The sequence below is a fragment of the Aristolochia californica genome, unplaced genomic scaffold (genome assembly GCF_029961685.1).
Source record: "Aristolochia californica isolate CCGP_79_NKW_82.1479 unplaced genomic scaffold, dmAriCali1.0.hap1 SCAF_1, whole genome shotgun sequence".
NCBI classification, from domain to species: Eukaryota; Viridiplantae; Streptophyta; class Magnoliopsida; order Piperales; family Aristolochiaceae; genus Aristolochia; species Aristolochia californica.
The window spans coordinates 10,438,588-10,458,535 of NW_027181770.1; the positions used below are offsets into that span (position 1 = coordinate 10,438,588).

The following is a 19,948-nucleotide window of genomic DNA, read 5'->3' on the forward strand; positions in this document are numbered from 1 at the left end:
GACGTTAATGAAGTTATTTTTATTATTTAGTAAATAGTGTTTAAACGTTAAAAGGAGTCTAAAAGAGGCTACCGCAACCACATTGCCACATTGATAGTGCTTATGTCAAATCCAACCGAATTTTGTCAATTTCGCTGGCAGCATGAAAAATTTGTAAAATTTCTCCCAGGTGTTTCTGCATGCGAAATTGAATTGGCTGGCTAGTTTTTTATTCGGATAACCCATTTTTCTTGTAGCGGCGGTAGTTTTACGCTCTTCTTCGTTAGAGATCCTCTGAACCCTCAAAATCAGTGCTGCCAGATCAAACTTCTTCAGCTCGTGCAATCAAGCCTGTCCGGTAAAACAAATGATGTCGTTTTGCCTTCAGCTCCATTGTTCTCAGTTTTGCCTCATGTCTTTGTATATGTTTGTTTTACTCATGTTATAGGATCATCCATGGATAAGTTTATCTCCTTGTGTAATTAAGTTTATTTTTCTTACGTACACAAAAGGGGTACAAGTGTTTTTGTCCATCTACTAGAAAAATATTTGTATCGTCAAATGTCACATTGTTTGAGGATACTCCCTTTTTTAAGTCACCATATTCTTCCCCAACTATTGAGTCAGTTATTCCCTTGTCGGTTGAAGTTTTTATTGGATAGACGCAAAATACCACTATTGAGAAACCCTTGTAGGTATATCAACGTCGACAAGTGCATCCCTCTTAGCCAACGACCTCCTCTCCCATGCAGGACCATGACTCATCTTCGTCTCAGGATCTTGAAGTAAGTGATCTGCACCTACCCATTGCTTTAAGGAAAGGTGTTCAAAAAGATATTCGTCAACCATTGTCTCATTTTGTGTCATATGATCATTTGTCTAACAACTACAAAAAAATTGTATTGTTTATCTCTACTTGCACTATTCCTTCTTCAGTGCAGTATGTTATGTCATCTCCACAGTGAAAGCAAGTCATGGATGTTGAAATGGTTGCTCTGTTAAAGCGAGAAACATAGCAGTTTGTGAATTACCTTTAGGAGCTAAACCGGTAAATACTCCGATGAAAGTTGAACTCAATCTACACAATAACCAAAGTGTAGAATTGAATGATATAACATTGTATATGAGATTGGTTGGAAAACTCATATATGGCACAGTTACTTGCAAAAATATATCTTTTCTTGTAAGTGTATTTAGCCAGTTTAAGGAACTTCTAAGGGAGATTCATCTTGAAGCAGCTCAGAAGATCTTGAAATATCTCACACCACGGAGAAAGGTCTTTTCTTTAAAAATAATGGACACTTGAAAATTTAGGCATTCTTTGATGTAGACTATGCAGGGTCAAAGCTAGACAAAAAATCAACTACGGGTTATTGTGTCTTTCTGGGTGGCAACTTAATCAGTTGAAAAAACAAGAAACAAAATGTTGTAACTAGATCTAGTGCAAAAACGGAATACAGGGCTACGACACATACTATTAATGAGTCCATGTGGGTGAGATCGGTCTTTAGGGAGTTTGACTTCCATCAAAATGAAGTCATGACTATATTTTGTCATAACTAGGCCATTGTATTTATTGCCAGCAATCTAGTTTTTCATGAGAAAATAAGACACATAGGTGAATTGTTATTTTGTTAGAGATGCAGTGATGAAGAAAGATGTGATCACCCCCTATGTTTGTTTGGCTGATCAACTCTCTCTCTCTCTCTCTCGAAACGATAACCCAACTAGGAAAAAAACCATTAAACTGATGGATGTATTACTAAAAGAAAATTTTATGAGTCAAACAATTAAAAATCAATGATAGTACTAACAGAAGCCATTTACAAATAAAAAAAAAGATAAGAAATAAGAATCGATCATTTATCTGATTATGGATCTACACAAAAATACATACTACTTATGTGGCGGACTGGTAGCGCCGACGACAAAATGGCTATGGAAGGTTGGTAAGACGATAAATCGACGACGAGACAGCAATGGCAAGGTTGGTATTCAGTGATCGACGACAACTCAACGGGAGAGTATGAAAGGAATTAGGGTTGAACGCATGAAAGGGGGATTCAGGGGGGAGAAAAAATCAGGCATCGATTTCGAAGCCCAATTTTTTTCGTCCTTAAAGGCCATCAATTAAATTTTTTATTCTTCGTTTGGAGGAAAAGCATTTAGTCTTTATTTTTAAATAAAAGGGTATAAACATCCACATGAAAAGTGTCATAAAAAAATAAAAATTGTTCCCTAAATACCCCAACTAAAGTTAAGAAATTACATTATTTTGTTTATTAAAACTCATGTCATTTTTTTATATTATAGGTATACGTCCCCGAACCCGTCCCCCACCTGAAACCCAATGGTGTTTTATTTCCATTCCTGTCCCCGCCCAACGAGGTGGAAGTATTACCCCGTCCCGGCTTTTATTGGGTTGGGTCGGGTTCCCTGCTAATCCCGACCCAATGCCCACCCTTAATCAGAACCTTCAATTTCAGTAATCCAAACTCACACTTAACTAATCATATATAGAACAAAAGGAAACATGAAATTTTAGAATTAGAAGCAGTTCGACTTTAAGTCAAACCCTCAGTTCCAAAAATCCAAGCTGAATACAAAATTAATCATGCATGAATAAAAGTAAAACATGAAATTTTAGAGCTTAAACATTCCATTTTGTTAAAAGATACCCACATGTGTAAGGGTGGCATGACTAGTAAATAGGAAGAACTTTCATAAAGATGACATAAAATTATAATTATGTAAATTAGTGTATGTCCTCTTATGCCTTTTTCCCTTTTGAAGCATGTAGCCCCAAGGGCATTGTACTCATTGTAAGTACCTCCATACAATTATAAATACAACCTTAAGAGATGTGGTTAGTAAATATGGAGAACTTTCATAAAGATGACATAAAATTATAATTATGCAAATTAGTGTATGTCCTCTTATGCCTTTTTCCCTTTTGAAGCATATAGCCCCAAGGGCATTGTAGTCATTATAAGTACCTCCACACAATTATAAATACAACCTCGAGAGATGGGGTAGATCATTCAAGTTTCTTCCTCTTAGCTCAAATTCATCCATACACCTCTCTCTCTTTTCCTCTTCTTTCTCTCCCTTGGTTTCTTCTCTCCTCTTTCCCAAGAGCTAGAGTTTCTCTTTTCTCTCCTCCCCTTGAGATATCTTGGGTTTATGTATTGGCTCTAGAAATCAACATGGTATCAAAGTTGGTAAAGATCTGAGGTGGAAAAGGAGAAGAGTATATAGAAGAAAGGGAGGAAGAAAAAAAAGAAGAAGAAGAAAAAAAAGAAAAAGGAAAAATGGGGAGATTCTCGTTTCTTCTTAAGTCTTCTTTCCAATTCATGTTTTTCATTAGATGTTTCAATCTCTTACCTTATGTTTCATATATCGAACCATATACCATTGTAAATACAATTGATTGGAGTTTCCAACTCAAAACGAATCATTGAAAGATTTTTCTGGAAAGAGAAATCAATATATGAAGCAGCAAAGGTCAAGTAGTAGAAAACACCAACTTTCTAAACATTTTGTACTAACATTAATGGGAATTTATATTGAGAATTCTATCTCAAAAGAAATCTATGTGAGTCTACTTTCTATCCCAATAAACCTTTTCTCAATCTGATCTTTCTAGAGAGAGATATTCACATTGAAATAATCAAATGTCACGTTGGTATCTTATTGGATGTGAAAATCTGAATTTAAGCCAAATTTTTTGCTTCAATTTTTGAGTTGCTAATGTTGGCTAAGTGTCCTATTTTCAAAATCTAGTCAATATTTTACCAAGTTGAGTATATTTTTCTTTCTTTGATCTCGCATCACATTAATTTTTCTCAAGAGAAGTTTTTCCCCATATGAGTTTAGTTTCCTTTTTTGACAAAGTCTAAAAATTTTGAATTAAAAAGTCTTGTTTGCATAATTCTAGATTCAAAATATTAGTGTCCTAAATCTCCCTTATTCCAGAAATTATCTCTTGAATATTTTATTTTAAAATTGGTCAAGTTATGTTAAAAAAGTAATTGCCTTATATGAAAAGTCTGTTTTTAGAAAATTTTCATTATTAAGTTCCATCTCGAAACTTTCTTTTTTTCTTTTTTAAAGTTTCCTTAATCATCATGTTTATAGAGGAATTATTTTTTTACTTCCCTCTTGAGTAAAACCTCGTCATTTTTTATCCATCTATTGGTCTAAAAATGCCTCCTTCTTTCTTGGAAGTATGAAGAGCTGCAGGTGCCTCCTTCCTTTTGAAGTATGAGAGTTGCTATCTTTTTTTTCACTCCCGTAATTCATTAAAATAATTTCTTCAATTTATTCTTATTAAAATCACTTCAGAGCAATGCCTATACTACCTAAAAAGTATAGGAATGTACCCAACATCTAGCTTGAGTCAATTCTTTTTATTCTTCACCCATTAAGTGTTTTTTGTTTCAACTACCTTTAGAAAGTGAGTAGTTTATTTGTTGTACCCTACAGTTGGGCTATTTTTTTGCCTTTGAAATTGAGCGGAGTGTGTTTCAAACTATGACCGTTTTAATTGGTGTATGGAGCTTTGTCATATGGCTTGAAGTGATTTTTCTTCTCTCACTATTATGTTGTGCAAGTTGGGTCTCTTGGTAAAAAACAAAGAGATTCTCAAGAAGATGTATAAGGCAAAGGTAACCAACAATGAAGAATTCTACGGGTTGTGGTAATCAAGTTTTATGTAGTTAAAATATCTAACTAAAGGGGAGACAAAATGAGAATAAGATGAAGAATACAAACAAGATGTGAACAAGAAGAAGATAAATCAAATCAAATCAAGGTAATAAAAAATCATTTTCAAGCAAACAAGTTTCTTGACCAAGATTATTTGCAAAGTAAAGTTACAAACACCAGCTTGAGGAGGAGTGTTAAAAACACCTACATGTGTAGGAATGGTTGGCTAATAAATAAGATGAACTTTCATAGAGATGGCATAAAATTGTTATTATGCAAGTCAGTGTGTAAGTCCTCTTATGTCTATTTTTTCGTTTGAAACATGTAGCCCTAAGGGCATTATAGTTATTGTAAACACCTTCACACAACTATAAATACAGCCTGAAGGTATGGGGTAGAACATTCAAGTCTTTTCCTCTTAGCTCAAATTCGTCCTAACACCTCTCTTTCTTTTCCTCTTCTTTCTCTCCTCTCTCCCAAGACCGAGAGTTCCTCTATTTTTTCATACATATAAAATCTCTTGGGTTTATGTATTGACCCTAGAAATCAACACAATCTAAATCAAAACATCAATTTTAGAAACTAGAGAACAACACATGACCTTTCATGCTTAAACTGAAAAGAAACATAAGATTTCAGAACCCTAGTGGCTTAAATCCAAACTGAAAACATCTCTATTTGCACTAACATTCTATTAATCTATAAAGCGAACCAAAAAATAAATAAAACGGAAGATCAAATAAACCAACGAGAGTATATGAGAAAACAAAAAGGGGTGATTTCGGATTAAAACTTTCCTCTATCTCATTTCCTCTCTTTCTCATTCCCTACAATTTCTTCTTCTCCTTTCCCTCGTTACTTTCCTCATGTTCATCCTGTTTTTTCCTCCTCATCGCCTCCTCTTCCTTTTCTCTCTCCTATTCTCTATCAATTTTATCTATGAGGTGATCTCTACAACATATATCGGGAAAGTCTTTAATTTTTTCTATATCATATAAAATAAAACATGATTTTCTATAGATACTTTGTATTATATAGAGATCTCTAGGGCATGACAAATAATTTTACCTAATTAATTTTTTACTATTTGTACTAGTATATGTAATTTTACCCCATATTAGACAGTTAATTTAATTGAATATCTTGAGTTTAATGGTAACAGATTTCTTCACTTTGGAGGATACTTCTGCATAAATTTAATTAATTTAGGGTAAGTCATTTTATGTTTTAATTGTACTTAAGTAATATGATTTTTGTAATGTAATTCTATGTTTTAACTGTATAAAGAGTTTTAATATAAAATTAATACTTTAATTAAATTATGGTTAAAAATTAAAATAATTTATTATTAAAATATTAAATTAGATATTTTATAAAAAAAATTATGCTAGTTAAGATTTATTACCTTAGGAGAGTTCTAACATGGTTGCTTCTTAGCGCATCATAGTCTTGGAAGGGAATGACCCCTTTGTCCCTCCCATATTTGATAGGATCTAATATCAATATTGGAAAGTATTGAATAATTTTTTTTGTTCAGAATGGGATCTATATAAATGATTGAGACAAAATAGATATTGCCACTAGAAATGACAATGTCATAGATATGAGATTATTGCTCAATGTCTTGAGTAATGAAATGGCTTATTAGTTTTGATCCCATAAATCGGGTAAAGAAATTTCGGAGAAACTAGAGTTAAAATACTCTAAGAACAAGGAGTCCCTACAAGAAATTATTTTTTTTATTTTTTATGAAATGATGAAGAAATAAATTCTAGACACAAAGGATTAATTACTTTTATACTCATAGAATATGGCAATAATACCATATACCCTTGTGATATTATAAAAATTACTTGAGTACCCTTTTTTATAATTTTTTGGTTTAAATATGCAAAATATTAAATTAATAAACTTATAAATTAAAAAGATGATAATGGGTCCATAAAATAGGAGCCCAAAACGGGCAGAGACTATTAAGTTCCTATAACCTATCAAAATTTAAACAATGAGAAAAATAAAATATGAATGTGAAATAAACCAAAACAAGTACAAAAAACGAGTTAGAAAATATAAGAAGAAGCGTCAATGTTGTTGGATTGGGTTCGAGCACCAAGCCTCTAATTTGAAAATAGTAGGGTGCATTGGCATGGAAGGGCTGTGTGGCTGTTTCTCAAGTGTGAAAACAGGTATTTTTATGGCTATTATTAGTGATTTAGTGGCCAAGCATCAGCATGCTCGACAATGATACTAGGAACAATATTATGTAAATTAACCTATAACGATTATTTATTAATGTGTCAAATGTGACTGATGTTCAAACGTATCTCAGTTTCCTATCAGAGATGCTCGCTCATCTTGTATGCTATTATTGTAAATCAGGAACTTTCTCAAGGAAAAGAAAAGGAAAAATTTACATGGAGAAAAGAAAGGAAACAAATTGCACTACCCCCAAAACAGTAGATATACATATCGTTACATCTAGCTGCGACAACGCACATCTGCTTCCACCACAACAATATGGTGAGAAACTGATACGCAGCTTCATAACTACCTCAGAGATCCCATGTCCCATCTCTTCTTCACCCTGAACATCAACACAGCCGCTGCAATATCATCTTGAGGAACTTGAAGCATGAACTGGACTTTCATCTTCATCGGAGCTGTCTTAGCTTTTCCATCTTCATCTCCAACCTAGAAATAAAACACTCCTTCAAAGTTAGATCGTTTCCTCCAGCAGAGTGGAACTGAAAAAACAGATTTTAAGTCCAAAACGTGAAAGTTCAAGATCAGTATCAGTCTAAGGAATTAAACAAAGTTATTCCTAATTTTTTATCATGATACTTAACATTAATAAACAGAATTCAAATAGAATGGAACGAATTTTACCCAAAGAGATGCCCATCCAAGTCGAACGTCTGAGTCATAACCAACTTTCAATTTTAAATCCTTACCGACTGTATGCTTGTACACAGCGCTCCAGTAGTTGGAATCAAAGTTGTACCAATAACTGACCATTATACAAAATACAAGTTAAAAATAATTCAGTTCCAATACTACTGTATGTTCTCTTTTTCATACAAAATAGATGTAAGAGAACCTACATTCAAATATTAGACATTAAGTAGACAAATATTTTGCAACTAAATTACAAATTTGAAGAGTCAGGCACTGAAGTTGCTTGCCTCAATTTATCCAAAGGACTGAACCGCCTCTTGAAGGCAAATGATGCCACATTGGAAGGCAAAGAGATGCTTGGGATGAAAGTCATTTGCTCATCCTGTCAATTTGGCTCACATTTTCATCAGTACTTGAAAAGATCTATTAAAGTAGCATGACGAAAATATAGAGTAACAATTCATGGCTTGAAGGAAGAAATAAAATGCTTAGAAATTGGAATAACCTTGTACGAGTATCTGAGCTTCAAGTTATTGTCCTTGTACATTGCAGTGCAAACTCCATTTAACAAATGACCTTTCACAATCCCACTGACCGACAAAACTCTCTTCACTTCATCTTCTTTCTCTTCTAGTGAAACTTCACCAATTGGAAATTTAAAAGTTGCTCTTGGCTGAAACACAAAATTATACAATAATTAATTTTTTGTTTGTTCATCCATCAGTTCCCCTGCCAGCTTGGGCCCAGTCCTGCGACATGACTCGCAAATCATGGTCCAATGGAAAAAAATTGGGACCACAAGTCGGTTCCTGGTCCCTAGTCAGAAAACCATCAAATTAACATAAAACATCAACACATATCATGCTAGTTCCCAGAATTTCACGCACCAAACCAACTGACGGAACAAAAGATGTCAATTCCAATTTATAAGAGGGATCAATAAGACTTGCAACCATAGCAACCTCTCCTTGCTGTGCCTACACAAAAGAACAGAATTTTTTGAGTTAGGAATAAGAGATGAAAAATAAAGAACAAATCTTGAATGGGACTTGGGCTTTTGGCTCAATGGTCACGAGGGTATCTAGTGTGAGCTCTTAGATTCAAGTCTCACCAAGGGATAAGGGCACGTCCGTGTGTACTCAACATACTGGAAAGACAACAAATCTTGAATGTGGCATCAATAAAAGGATAATGCAGAACAACAACACCCAACAAAGGCAAAAATTACCTATTCATGAAGGTGTTCACCCTTTTGCTTGAAAAAGACAACAATTTTGCAGGACATACAACTTTCATTTTTAAGTGGTAAATTTGTTTAAGCTTGAGGATAAGGAGCAAGCTTAGAAGGGAGGCCTAACAACAAGACACTGCAGTCAACCCCCCCTTAGAAAGAGCATCAGCTACATCATTTACAAAATGATTTACATGATTTCAACTAATTCTAGCATGGGATAATAAATCTTTTATTTTGTGAAACACATTGAAAAATCTCCTAGGAGGTCCAGCATTAGCAGGACAACAGCAAATAACTGATTTGGTATCCCTTCCACTAATAAAGGCTCTTGATATCTAGCATGAGAAATATAGGCCACTAAAGAGGTCATGAATGTCGATCAGCGAGGCTAATGAACCAGGATAAGAAAGAAGGTCATAACAAAGAATTAACCGATCCATCATACCGGTGAAAACATCCAACAAATCCAGCTTGACTGGTGCCCGAAGAGAACAGCTGTCAAAGTTCAGTCCAGGCATAGTGGGGGACCATACCCTCATAGAAAGCTGTCTAACCACAAAAACATAGGCTACCATATTTCCCAGAGAACTCAACTCCTCTAGGGAAATATAAGCAAGACAAGAAAACGACATCAAGTACCAGAGCTTAGGGAGCTTAATGTAAGAACTTTGCTCTAAGAATTCTTTGACAGAGGCTTGAAAACCAATTTTTAAGTTGAATTTTTTCAGAAAAATTGGCCAATTCTTCCTAGAGAAACTGCAGTGCAAGAACAAATGACCAATGGATTCATCATAGATTCCACAAAGGGAGCAAACTGCACTGCCACATAAGCCCACATCTTTAGTTGTGAAGGGTGAGGATTCTGTCATGTGATGCCCAAATGAAATTACTGATGCCCCCTCGCTCATTAATACTTCTACAGGAGCACCTTCAAGCAGAGCACCAAAAGACATTGTGGCTCAATCTGGCTCAAAAAGGCCACATTTACTGATCCAACTATATCACCAATGTTGTATGTTAAACCAGAAATTTATTTTATTTCCTGATCAATTAGCTTTTCAATATGCATATTTTTTCCATTCAAAAAAATGCATTATCTATTTAAAAAAGTTGTAATCATCAATCACATGCGAATTTAATGCCCATGCTCACCTCATATTAGATGAAATAAAACAACAAAAAATGCAAGTTTCACTATGGCCCCATTAAGTTATAAAAACTGTCCCCCTTTCTTAAGCTGTGAGAAAATACTATGGCTTGCTAAGGTTACAAAAAGAGATCAGATTATGTTCAGAGAAATTTTTCCATCTACTAGCTAAGTATCTGAAATGACTACAGACAATCTTTTAGTTGTGCAAAAAGCAAAATTGATTTCAGGAATGTGGAGAAATCTTTCATAAAAATTTTGTAGTCTTACAAAAAACAAGCTTGATAAAACTTTGTGGGTAGTATGCTGGTTTCCTGCTTCTCCTAGTAGTTTGCAATTGAATTTTCCAGTGACTGTCCAGCCAAGTAGGTTATGTGGGAGGGATTAAGAACCTGTTATGGTCCTAGATTAAGCACCTATGTCTTCCGCTCCTAACAGGCCGGTCTTTTGGGTAGTATTAGCTAGGTGCTTAATATTTGGTATCAGAACGGGCTCCAACGTCACGAGTTCGAATCCCCGAGGGGAGTTCCTTGGCGTGGGTATCGCAAACCCTGGACGCGGTGGCCGTAAGGGATTATGGGATCCTGACCCGGCCCTCGTTGTTATGGACTCCATAGTATCCCGAGTTATCAACAGGCGTAGTAATTAAATTATTTCCCTTTCCATGTATGTTAAATTTGGTTTGGTTTTGTTTGGATGTAATTTGGCGTGAACCAATTGACCCATGGGTCTAAGTTGTATTTTCGTCCCCAAACATATTTATTGGGACGGAAGGCTGAATGAAAGGCAAACATTGAGTAAATTAATTTTAGCCAGGTTGGATTCTCCCTCAGAGGTCCAGGTCGAGCTTCCTTCAAAGCTCAATCCATTCCATTCCGATTCCACCATTACACGTTCAAAGAACAGGAGTTCTCTTCCAGCGTCAACAGTCAATCTGGAGGGAAGAGAGGGAAGAAGGGTGACGAGATCCATGGCCCGGGAAGATCCCAACATCTTGGTATCAGACAGGTCCACTCTTGGGGATTCCTCTTCCCCAGAGGATTTGCGTCAGCTTATTGATGCCAATCGTCAAAGATCAGATGCAGGTATTGACGATCTTCGCACTTCAATGGAGACCATGAATACGACACTAGAGCTCATTCTCCGGCAACTTGATGAAGTTGGGGGTTGAGGACCACCGCCGCAAGCAGCCTATTCTCCGCCGGCCGAGCACCACCAGCCACCACTACCTCCTCCACCACCGCTGCGCCACCCCCATCCACCTATGGCACCTCACGCCCAGGGCCCCAATTTGGTTCCCAGGTATGTGAAACTGGACTTTCCGACATTTGATGGGTCTAAGGACCCCTTGATCTGGTTACACAAATGTGACCAGTTCTTTTACCATAAAAAAACACCGGCGGATGATCGGGTCCAGTTGGCCGCATACCTTATGCTCAATGAAGCACTCCTATGGTTCCACCAATTCCGAAATGAACATTTGGTTCAGGATTGGGAGACATTTAGACAATCTTGCATGATGAGCTTTGGTCCTTCAGCCAGTAGCAATCCGTTGGGCGAATTGATAAATTTTAAACAAACAGGCCCACTTGATGTGTACCAAAAGACCTTCCAGGAACGTTTGGCCAGAGTTAGTAATTTTGTCAAACCCTCCCAATATGTTCAAATCTTTACTGCTGGATTGACTGAGGCCCTGCGTCTGGAGGTTGAATTACATGGCCCTAGAGATTTGGACCACGCTATGAATCTGGCCAGGACAATTGATACTAAACAGCGTGTTCTAAAGGAATCACTTATCAGAAAACCAGCTTGGCCAAGCAGGACAAATACCACTGCGCCATCACCCTATTCAGGGCCTCCATGTATAAGTCCTACTGCAGCCCAGCATGCAGAGAGTTCTTCCTCCACGCCACCAGCCCCTTACATAGAAAAATTAAATAGACAAGAGATGGAACAGAGGAGGGCCAAGGGCCTTTGTTTTAATTGTGATGACCAGTATGTCTAGGGTCACATATGCAAAAAATCGTTCAGTGTAATTCTCTGTGAGGATTTTGAGGACATACTACCCGAGGAAGACATTGTTGAGACAGACCAGGGGGGCCCAACTATTTCACTCCATGCCATGACTGGCCTACGCAGTTCCAAAACAATGCAAGTTTGGGCACAATTGCACCTTCTACAGTTACTAGCCTTAGTTGACTCGGGCAACACGCATAACTTCATCAGTCAGCCAGCAGCAGAACAACTTGGGTTAGTAATCCAACAGAACACATGCCTCTCAGTCTCAGTGGCCAATGGGGCCAAAATCGCCAGTGTGGGTATCTCTATAGCCACCCCCTTTTCTATTGAGGGCCACTCCTTTATTGCCGATTTCTTGGTGATTCCTCTGGCAGGATTTGATTTGATACTCGGAGTTAAATGGCTCCAAATGTTGGGGCCTATTTTATGGGATTTTCAGGCCCTGACCATGACCTTCACAGAGGCCCAGCGTCAGATAACCTTGCATGGCACTCATGCTACTATGCCTTGCACACTTCAGGCAGTTCAGGTCCAGAGCACCGAGCTCTGTAAGTTATCTCAATTGCTTACAGACTTTGAAGATTTATTTCAGGCACCTTCTGCTCTTCCGCCTATTCGCCACTATGATCACCGCATTCGATTGCAAATGGGGACTGAACCTGTGGTGGTTCGGCCTTACCGTTACCCCCACTTACAGAAGGATGAAATTGAGCGCCAGTGCCAAAATATGCTCGTCCAGTGAATTATTCAGCCAGCAGGTCTCCTTTCTCATCCCCGGTGTTACTGGTCAAAAAGCATGACAAGTCGTGGAGGTTTTGTGTGGACTACAGGCAGCTCAATGCTCACACAATTAAAGACAAATTTCCCATTCCAGTGGTGGACGAGCTGTTAGATGAGTTACATGGCACCACTATATGTACCAAGCTGTACTTGAAGTCCGGTTATCATCATATTCGAGTTCATCCTTCAGATGTGGAGAAGACCGCGTTTCGCACGCACCATGGTCATTTCGAGTTCCTCGTCATGCCCTTTGGTCTCTCCAATGCGCATCCACATTCCAGGCCCTCATGAATGAGGTATTTAGCTCTCTTGCGGAAATATGTTCTTGTTTTTATTATGATATATTGGTGTATAGCAAACATTGGGACGAACACCTTCAGCACCTTCACCAGGTATTTACTCTTCTCCGCCCCCATCATTTGATTTTAAACAAGTCCAAATGTTCTATGGGTACCTCCGAGGTGGCATACTTGGGCCACGTTATTTCAGCAGTTGGGGTGAAGGTTGACCAGAGCAAGATTCAGGCCGTCACAGACTGGCCTCCTCCCACCTCCATCACAGCGTTAAGGGGATTTTTGGGCCTCGCTGGGTATTACAAAAAATTTATCCACAGCTATGGCCAGATTGCAGCGCCACTCCACAATCTCCTCAAGAAAAATGCTTTCACCTGATCCGAGACGGCAGATCATTTCTTTCAGCAGTTGAAGGAAACATTATCTTCAACGCCGGTTTTGCAGCTCCTGGATTTTGATGAGTTGTTTGTAGTGGAATGTGATGCTTCGGGCGGAGGTATAGGTGCAGTGTTACAACAACAAGGCCACCCGATTGCTTATTTCAGGCGACAACTTAGCCTACTCCATCACAAACTAGCGGCTTATGAAAGGGAATTAATCGGTTTAGCTAAAGCAATCCAGCATTGGCGGCCTTATCTCTGGGGGTGCCCATTTCTTATTCGAACCGATCATTGCAACCTGAAGTATCTTCTTGAGCAGCGTCTCACCACCTCCCCTCAGCAGCACTGGTTGAGTAAGCTGATGGGGTTTGACTTTACAGTTAAGTATAAACCTGACAGTTTGAATGTGGCCGATGCCTTGTCTTGCCGGGACGTTCCAAAGCCACACTTACATGCTATCAACCAGCCCAGAGTTCTTTTGCTGGATTCTATACCGGAGGAGACACGACAGCATCCGGAACTCATTGCATTATATCATGATATTCAGTAGGGGACATCGGATATCCATTGGACGATCCAGGATCGTCTTATCTTGTTTAGGAACAGGATTTTCCTGCACCACACCTCGCCACTAATTCCCAGTATCTTAGCCTCTTTCCATGATAGTACGCATGAGGGTAGACAGAAAACATATTTCCGCCTCAATAGAGGTATGAAAAGCAGCGTAACAGATTATGTGGCGGCTTGTCAGACTTGTCAACGGAACCAAGCTGAATCATTAAGTCTAGCGAGGTTGCTCCAACCACTTCAGCTACCGTCACAGGTATGGTCAGATATTTCCATGGACTTCATTGATGGCCTTCCCCCTTTTCCGCTAAATCCGTTATATTTTTTGTGGTTGATCACTTCTCCAAGTATGGCCATTTCCTCCCTTTGGCGCATCCCTACACAGCCGCTCACGTGGCTCAGATCTTCATGGATAACATTGCCCGGTTACATGGGATGCCTGGATCCATTACCAATGACAGGGATGCCATCTTTACCAGTACGTTTTGGAAAGAACTATTCAAGCTGCAAGGCACAAAATTGGCGTTCTCTTCCACCTACCATCCACAGACTGATGGACAGACCTAGGTAGTTAACAAGATGATTGAGATGTATCTCTGTTGTTTTGTGGAGGACTCACCTAAAAGGTGGGTTAAGTGGATGGCATGGGCAGAGTTTGTTATAATACATCATACCACAGCGCCCTTGGCAATACTCAGTTCAAGGTAGTATATGGCAGAGATCCGCCTCGGCTTTTGTCGTATGAACCAGGTACATCCAAGGTAGCCACCTTGGACCAGGCTTTAGTAGAAAGGGACACCATGCTCAGTGAGGTGCACACTCATCTCCAGGAGGCCCAACATGCTATGAAACTATCTTATGATAAGAAGCACTGGGAAGTGTTCTTCTCTCCCGGGGATTATGTGTGGCTATGTCTCCAACATTACAGGCAGCTTTCACTGACCGCCTCCAAACGTCACAAACTCTCCCCGAAATATTATGGTCCATTTCAAGTGCTGGACCGCATTGGCACAATTGCCTACCGCTTGTAGCTTCCACCAGAAGCCAAGATTCACAATGTGTTTCACGTCTCCCAATTGAAGGCCTTCTAGGGAGACTCCCCATTGCTACACACCCCTCTGCCACCGCTACATGAAGGTTGGGTCCTTTCTACTCTAGCGCAGGTGTTGCAGGCTCGCCGCATTCAGGGCGATTGGGAGGTTCTAGTGCAGTGGGCTGATGTTGACCCCAGTGACACTACATGGGAGCCCTTAGCCGCTTTTAAGGCTCTCTACCCCTCTTTCGAGCTTGAGGACAAGCTCTTTCTCCAAGAGGGGGGTGATGTTATGGACTCTATAGCATCCCGAGTTATCAACAGGCCTAGTAATTAAATTATTCCCCTTTCCATGTATGTTAATTTTAGTTTGGTTTGGTTTGGATGTAATTTGGTGTGAACAAATTGACCCATGGGTCTAAGTTGTATTTTCGTCCCCAAACATATTTATTGGGACAGAAGGCTGAATGAAAGGCAAGCATTGAGTAAATTAATTTTAGCCAGGTCGGATTCTCCCTCAGAGGTCCAGGTCGAGCTTCCTTCAAAGCTCAATCCATTCCATTCCGATTCCACCATTACACGTTCAAAGAACAAGAATTCTCTTCCAGCATCAACAGTCAATCTGGAGGGAAGAGAGGGAAGAAGGGTGACAGATCCATGGCCCGAGAAGATCCCAACACTCATCGCTAAGTGTTAAGCCGCCGTGGATGTCGACTCACGAAGGTGGGTGTGATGTTATGGTCCTGGGTTAAGTACCTATGTCTTCTGCTCTTAATAGGTCGGTCTTTTGGGTAGTATTGGCTAGGTGTTTAACAGAACCAAAGTGGACAAAAAATTGTATATGACTGTTATTAAAAAATTTTTATATTAACATGGTGCCCTTCATCAATCAGATAGTACACATGCACAAGTAGTTACTCTTTCGAGAGGAACAACACAATCTGCTAGAATTTCAGAAAAAAACTAATTATAGATCGCAACTCAAAGCACATGATCAATAGGGCAAAAACTGGCTTGACATTCATATGATATGTTTGTGCAGGTGATACAGTTCTGAGAGAGAGAGAGAGAGAGAGAGAGAGAGAGAGAGAGAGAGAGAGAGATTCTGTAAACCCGGTTCCTTCAGGTCCATACTCTCATGCAAACAGAATCGATAACAAGAGAGTTGGGGATTCCAGCCAAGTTGTTCTTCTATTTTTCCTTTTCTGAAATTCTTTTATTTTACTTTTCAACAATTTTCTAACTATTTCATTTCTGTGCTCCTTTTGCTCTCTTTTTTTTTTTTTAATATTAGTGGTACTCCTTTTGCTCTTTTGAGTTTGCTATCATTTCACTATAACCTTAACAAAATTTTACCTGATTAAAAAACTGATACAAACTTTCAATCTTAACAAATTTATACCTGATTAAAAAAATGATACAAGTTTTCAGTTATCTGTCACATGCTCGAAGGAAGAGGGAAGTGTGTCTGAATACAGGTAAATGATACAAACACTAACCTTCTCAGCTGAAAATTCGAGGCATGCAGTTTTTTTTTTTCCTTTTTACAGATGAGACAACAGATTAAACTCCAAAAACCAGCTCTTCCAGGCTGCCACTGCTGAAAAGAGTTACCATTAGCTAGCCCTAGCTGAAGATCCAAAAGCAAGGAAGCATGCAATTATTTTTTTTATTTTTCTTTTTATGGATTAGGCAACAGATTAAACACCAAAAACCAGCTCTTCCAGGCTGTCACTGCTGAAAGGAGTTATCATTAGCTAGCCCTAGCTGAAAATCCAAAAGCAAGGAAGCATGCAAATATTTTTTTATTTTTCTTTTTACGGATTAGGCAACAGATTAAACACCAAAAACCAGCTCTTCCAGGCTGTCACTGCTGAAAGGAGTTACCATTAGTTAGCCCTATATTAGATATTTTCTGGGTGGTTCACTAGGCAATGTTCGAAGAGTAGTTTCCAAAGGAAAGAAGGGCTCTGCATGCATCTGGGTTGGTTTATGGTCAGTTGTTAACAAATACTTTTATGGTTTATTAGGTGATAGTTCAGATGAAGAATCACACATTTTTTTTTTAATTTTTTGGTTAGACTTGTCAAAACGAGTTCGAGAGAAAAAAAAAAACAAATCCAGAATGAAGATAGAAAAAATCTGACAAGGTCAATTGGGCAATTCAATGTAGTTCACACTAATCTGCACAAAAAAAGTGAGTTTCCTATCAATTTGAGCAAACTGCTTCCGCTGTGACTATACTTAGGAAAGGACTAAAAGTGGTTGAACTGACCCACTCAACTCAAAATCAGTGAATTTTGTTGCATGCATGCTACTAATTGAACCTGTAATCATGTTCAGGAAACTTCCATTTAGAGCCAGAAGCAAAATCTTCATCAAAGCAAAAAAAAAGTAACTAGCAGAAGATAATAAATCTAACAAGAAAAAGGTAAAGAAAAGGGGCTGCTCAATAGTTTACACATATGCACATAAAGAAAAGTGTATGGAGTTGTAACTAACAGAAACTCCAGCTTACAAACAAAGGATTATGCATTTATATTATTGGAAATATCTAGCAATACAAATTTTAAAAAGTTACCACTTTCAGTCATTCTTTTAGGGCAGCAGACTTGGGATTAAGACATCTGAGATATTTGAACTGTAACTACCTAATGCACTGTGAAGACAATATGATGTGTGTGCCGTGTTTAATAACTACCACACCCTGAAGACAATATGATGGGTGCAGTTGGTGTTTGATATTTCCTATAACCTTGTAGTGCTAACTTTTTTTAAAAAAAAAAGGAGGGGATGAAGACATCTCAGACCTTTCAAGTTGCATCAAGTAGGACTCAGCGTATCTGCAAGGAAAAAAGGCAGCGTGCAGCTGTGAAAAGCAACAGATCCAGGAGGAAAGTACAGATTTAGGTATGACAGCAACACATCCACAATTGTTCAAACATTTGATATCTATTCAAGTTAGATAAATTTGATAACTCTGATTACTTTTCATGCCACGTTACTAGCAGCATTATGTGCACATTTGTGGAGGAAGAACAAACAAGGCAAAGCACTCCTTTTTTTTTTTTTTTATTGCAAAAGCCATGTAGTTCAAGTGACGTTGTCAAGCACAATGGAAGAAATGAGTTATGGGAAAATTTAAAAAAAAAAAAATCCAACGTCACTAACTGAAAGCTAAGGAGTGGAGAAAAAAAGAAAAAACCTTGAAGAAACAAACGAGCATCAGAAAATTTAGCAAAAACAACTGCATTGAAATTTCAGCATATGTTTCTCTTATAACAGTACAAATGCAGTTTGTAATAAAACAAACAAAAAAGAGTAAACAAAATGACGCACCTCTTTATTGTGATACTTGAATAAGATTGTACTACCGAAGTTAATGCAAGATAGAACAGATTTGTTATCACTGGATGAACATGACATGGACAAGGATTTCACCGTGCATCCTATATGATAGTTTTTCGGTTCTCCAATCTGACCACTTGAAAGATTAATTTGTCTTAGCTGAATAAGATAGTTTATTCATCCCAAACAAAAAATTCTTGAGTTACAATGTTTGCATATAAGAAACACAAAAAACTGTATCTAGAAAATTACTACAAGTTTGATATTGAGGAGTTGCCACAAAAGAATTGAAAGTGCTTGTGCTTACAGGAAAGTCAGTAACAATGACAGTCATGAAAAACCTAAGGAAAATTCAATCAGGCTACATAGGACTTGTAATCTTGAGGCATAATGCTCTGCACAATAATATCATCACTGACAATTTAGAAGAACAGAGAGCAGATAGCAAGTTCATTGATAAATGACACCAAAGCAATCTGAAAATCCTAGAAAGCACAAGACATTGAAACCAATGAGAGAAGATAATAAATGAAGAACAGTTTTATGTCCAACGCAAAACCAAATAAGAATAAAATAACAATGTCACTCTATTGGTTCTCCAACCATTAGTGATTGGAACCATGCAACCAAAAGAGAATTCCAATCACGAGAACTGGTGGAGTAAAGAAAATAGAGAGAAAAAACCAGAAAGGTGGTAACGTTAAATCTCGTTCTGATAGTGGCAACTAATTGAATATAAGACATTGAAAAATAATTGTACCATCTTTTGGCCAGTACAGTTCAGAAGTAAATAAATGATATAGCGAAATTCACTTTACGAAGAGAGAATAGAGACGGAGGCTCATAAAATCGAGGAACAAAACCGTTGACCTATCCAAACACCAGAGCAAATAGGAGAAGAAGAAATGGTGATCAATGACTATAATACGAGTTGGATTATCGATTCCGGAAAAAAATAAAGGAGAAGGCAAAAAAATCAAATGTAGCAAAACAAAATAATGTTAGTATGGACGATATTTTCATGAAGCAGACTGCAAAATAAAAGATGGTGAAGTTACCCATCGTTTACGCAAGGAACAAGCTTCGGCCCAAAACCGTGCTTACAAAGATTATAGCGAGATGAAAACAATGTAGCAGAAGGGAAATGTGAGAAGATTTAAATAATGAAACCTTAAGGTCTTGCACGGCCCTGAAATGGAAATTGCTTCCGGCGTCAAAGGATCCCCGGACAAGAGTATTCTGGTCTTCCAGGTCGTAAAGAATGGACAGATACTTGGTGATAAAGCCAAGCTGAGGACTAGAAATGTCCCCATTCCGGTTGTTACGAAAGGAGAGCTTAAGCTTCGCGAGACGATCGAAGAAACTGCAAGAGACTTTGTGGAAGAAGATAGAGCTGTCACTGTCGTACTCTGAAGTCACTCTGATGGCGGGAATGGGAAGAGAAAAAATAGGTTTGGAAGGAGGAGGAGGAAGCCCCTCGGAAGGGAGATTAGAATTGGGGGGGAGAGAAGCAGGGCTGGAACAGGAGGACTCGACCATGGTTGCGTGCTGTGGCTACTGACTACT

At 38.3% G+C, this 19,948-nt stretch overlaps 1 protein-coding gene across 2 annotated transcripts; it reads right to left on the reverse strand.

Moving 5' to 3' along the window:
* Nucleotides 1–7,027: 7,027 nt before the first annotated feature.
* On the reverse strand, nt 7,028–19,948 carry LOC137945005 (outer envelope pore protein 37, chloroplastic-like). Of its 2 annotated transcripts, XM_068790865.1 has the most exons (7): nt 19,553–19,948; nt 18,374–18,511; nt 8,469–8,558; nt 8,087–8,254; nt 7,869–7,963; nt 7,573–7,693; nt 7,028–7,377 (listed from the first exon to the last, which is right to left on the reverse strand). In XM_068790865.1, the coding sequence occupies exons 1-7, from the start codon at nt 19,919–19,921 to the stop codon at nt 7,234–7,236; spliced, it is 1,125 nt and encodes a 374-aa protein (XP_068646966.1). In that variant the 5' UTR covers nt 19,922–19,948; the 3' UTR covers nt 7,028–7,233. The 2 variants fall into 2 exon arrangements, with proteins under 2 accessions (XP_068646966.1, XP_068646972.1); XM_068790871.1 differs by lacking the exon at nt 18,374–18,511.

What these genes read in the sequence shown, in the direction of transcription:
- LOC137945005 (XM_068790865.1), bottom strand. Translation starts at nt 19,921, where the DNA reads ATGGTCGAGTCCTCCTGTTCCAGCCCTGCTTCTCTCCCCCCCAATTCT. An exon ending in AGTCCTTTGGATAAATTGAG is followed by an intron (nt 7,694 to 7,868) that starts GCAAGCAACTTC and finishes TATAATGGTCAG; the next exon opens with TTATTGGTACAACTTTGATT. An exon ending in TTGGATGGGCATCTCTTTGG is followed by an intron (nt 7,378 to 7,572) that starts GTAAAATTCGTT and finishes TTTTATTTCTAG; the next exon opens with GTTGGAGATGAAGATGGAAA.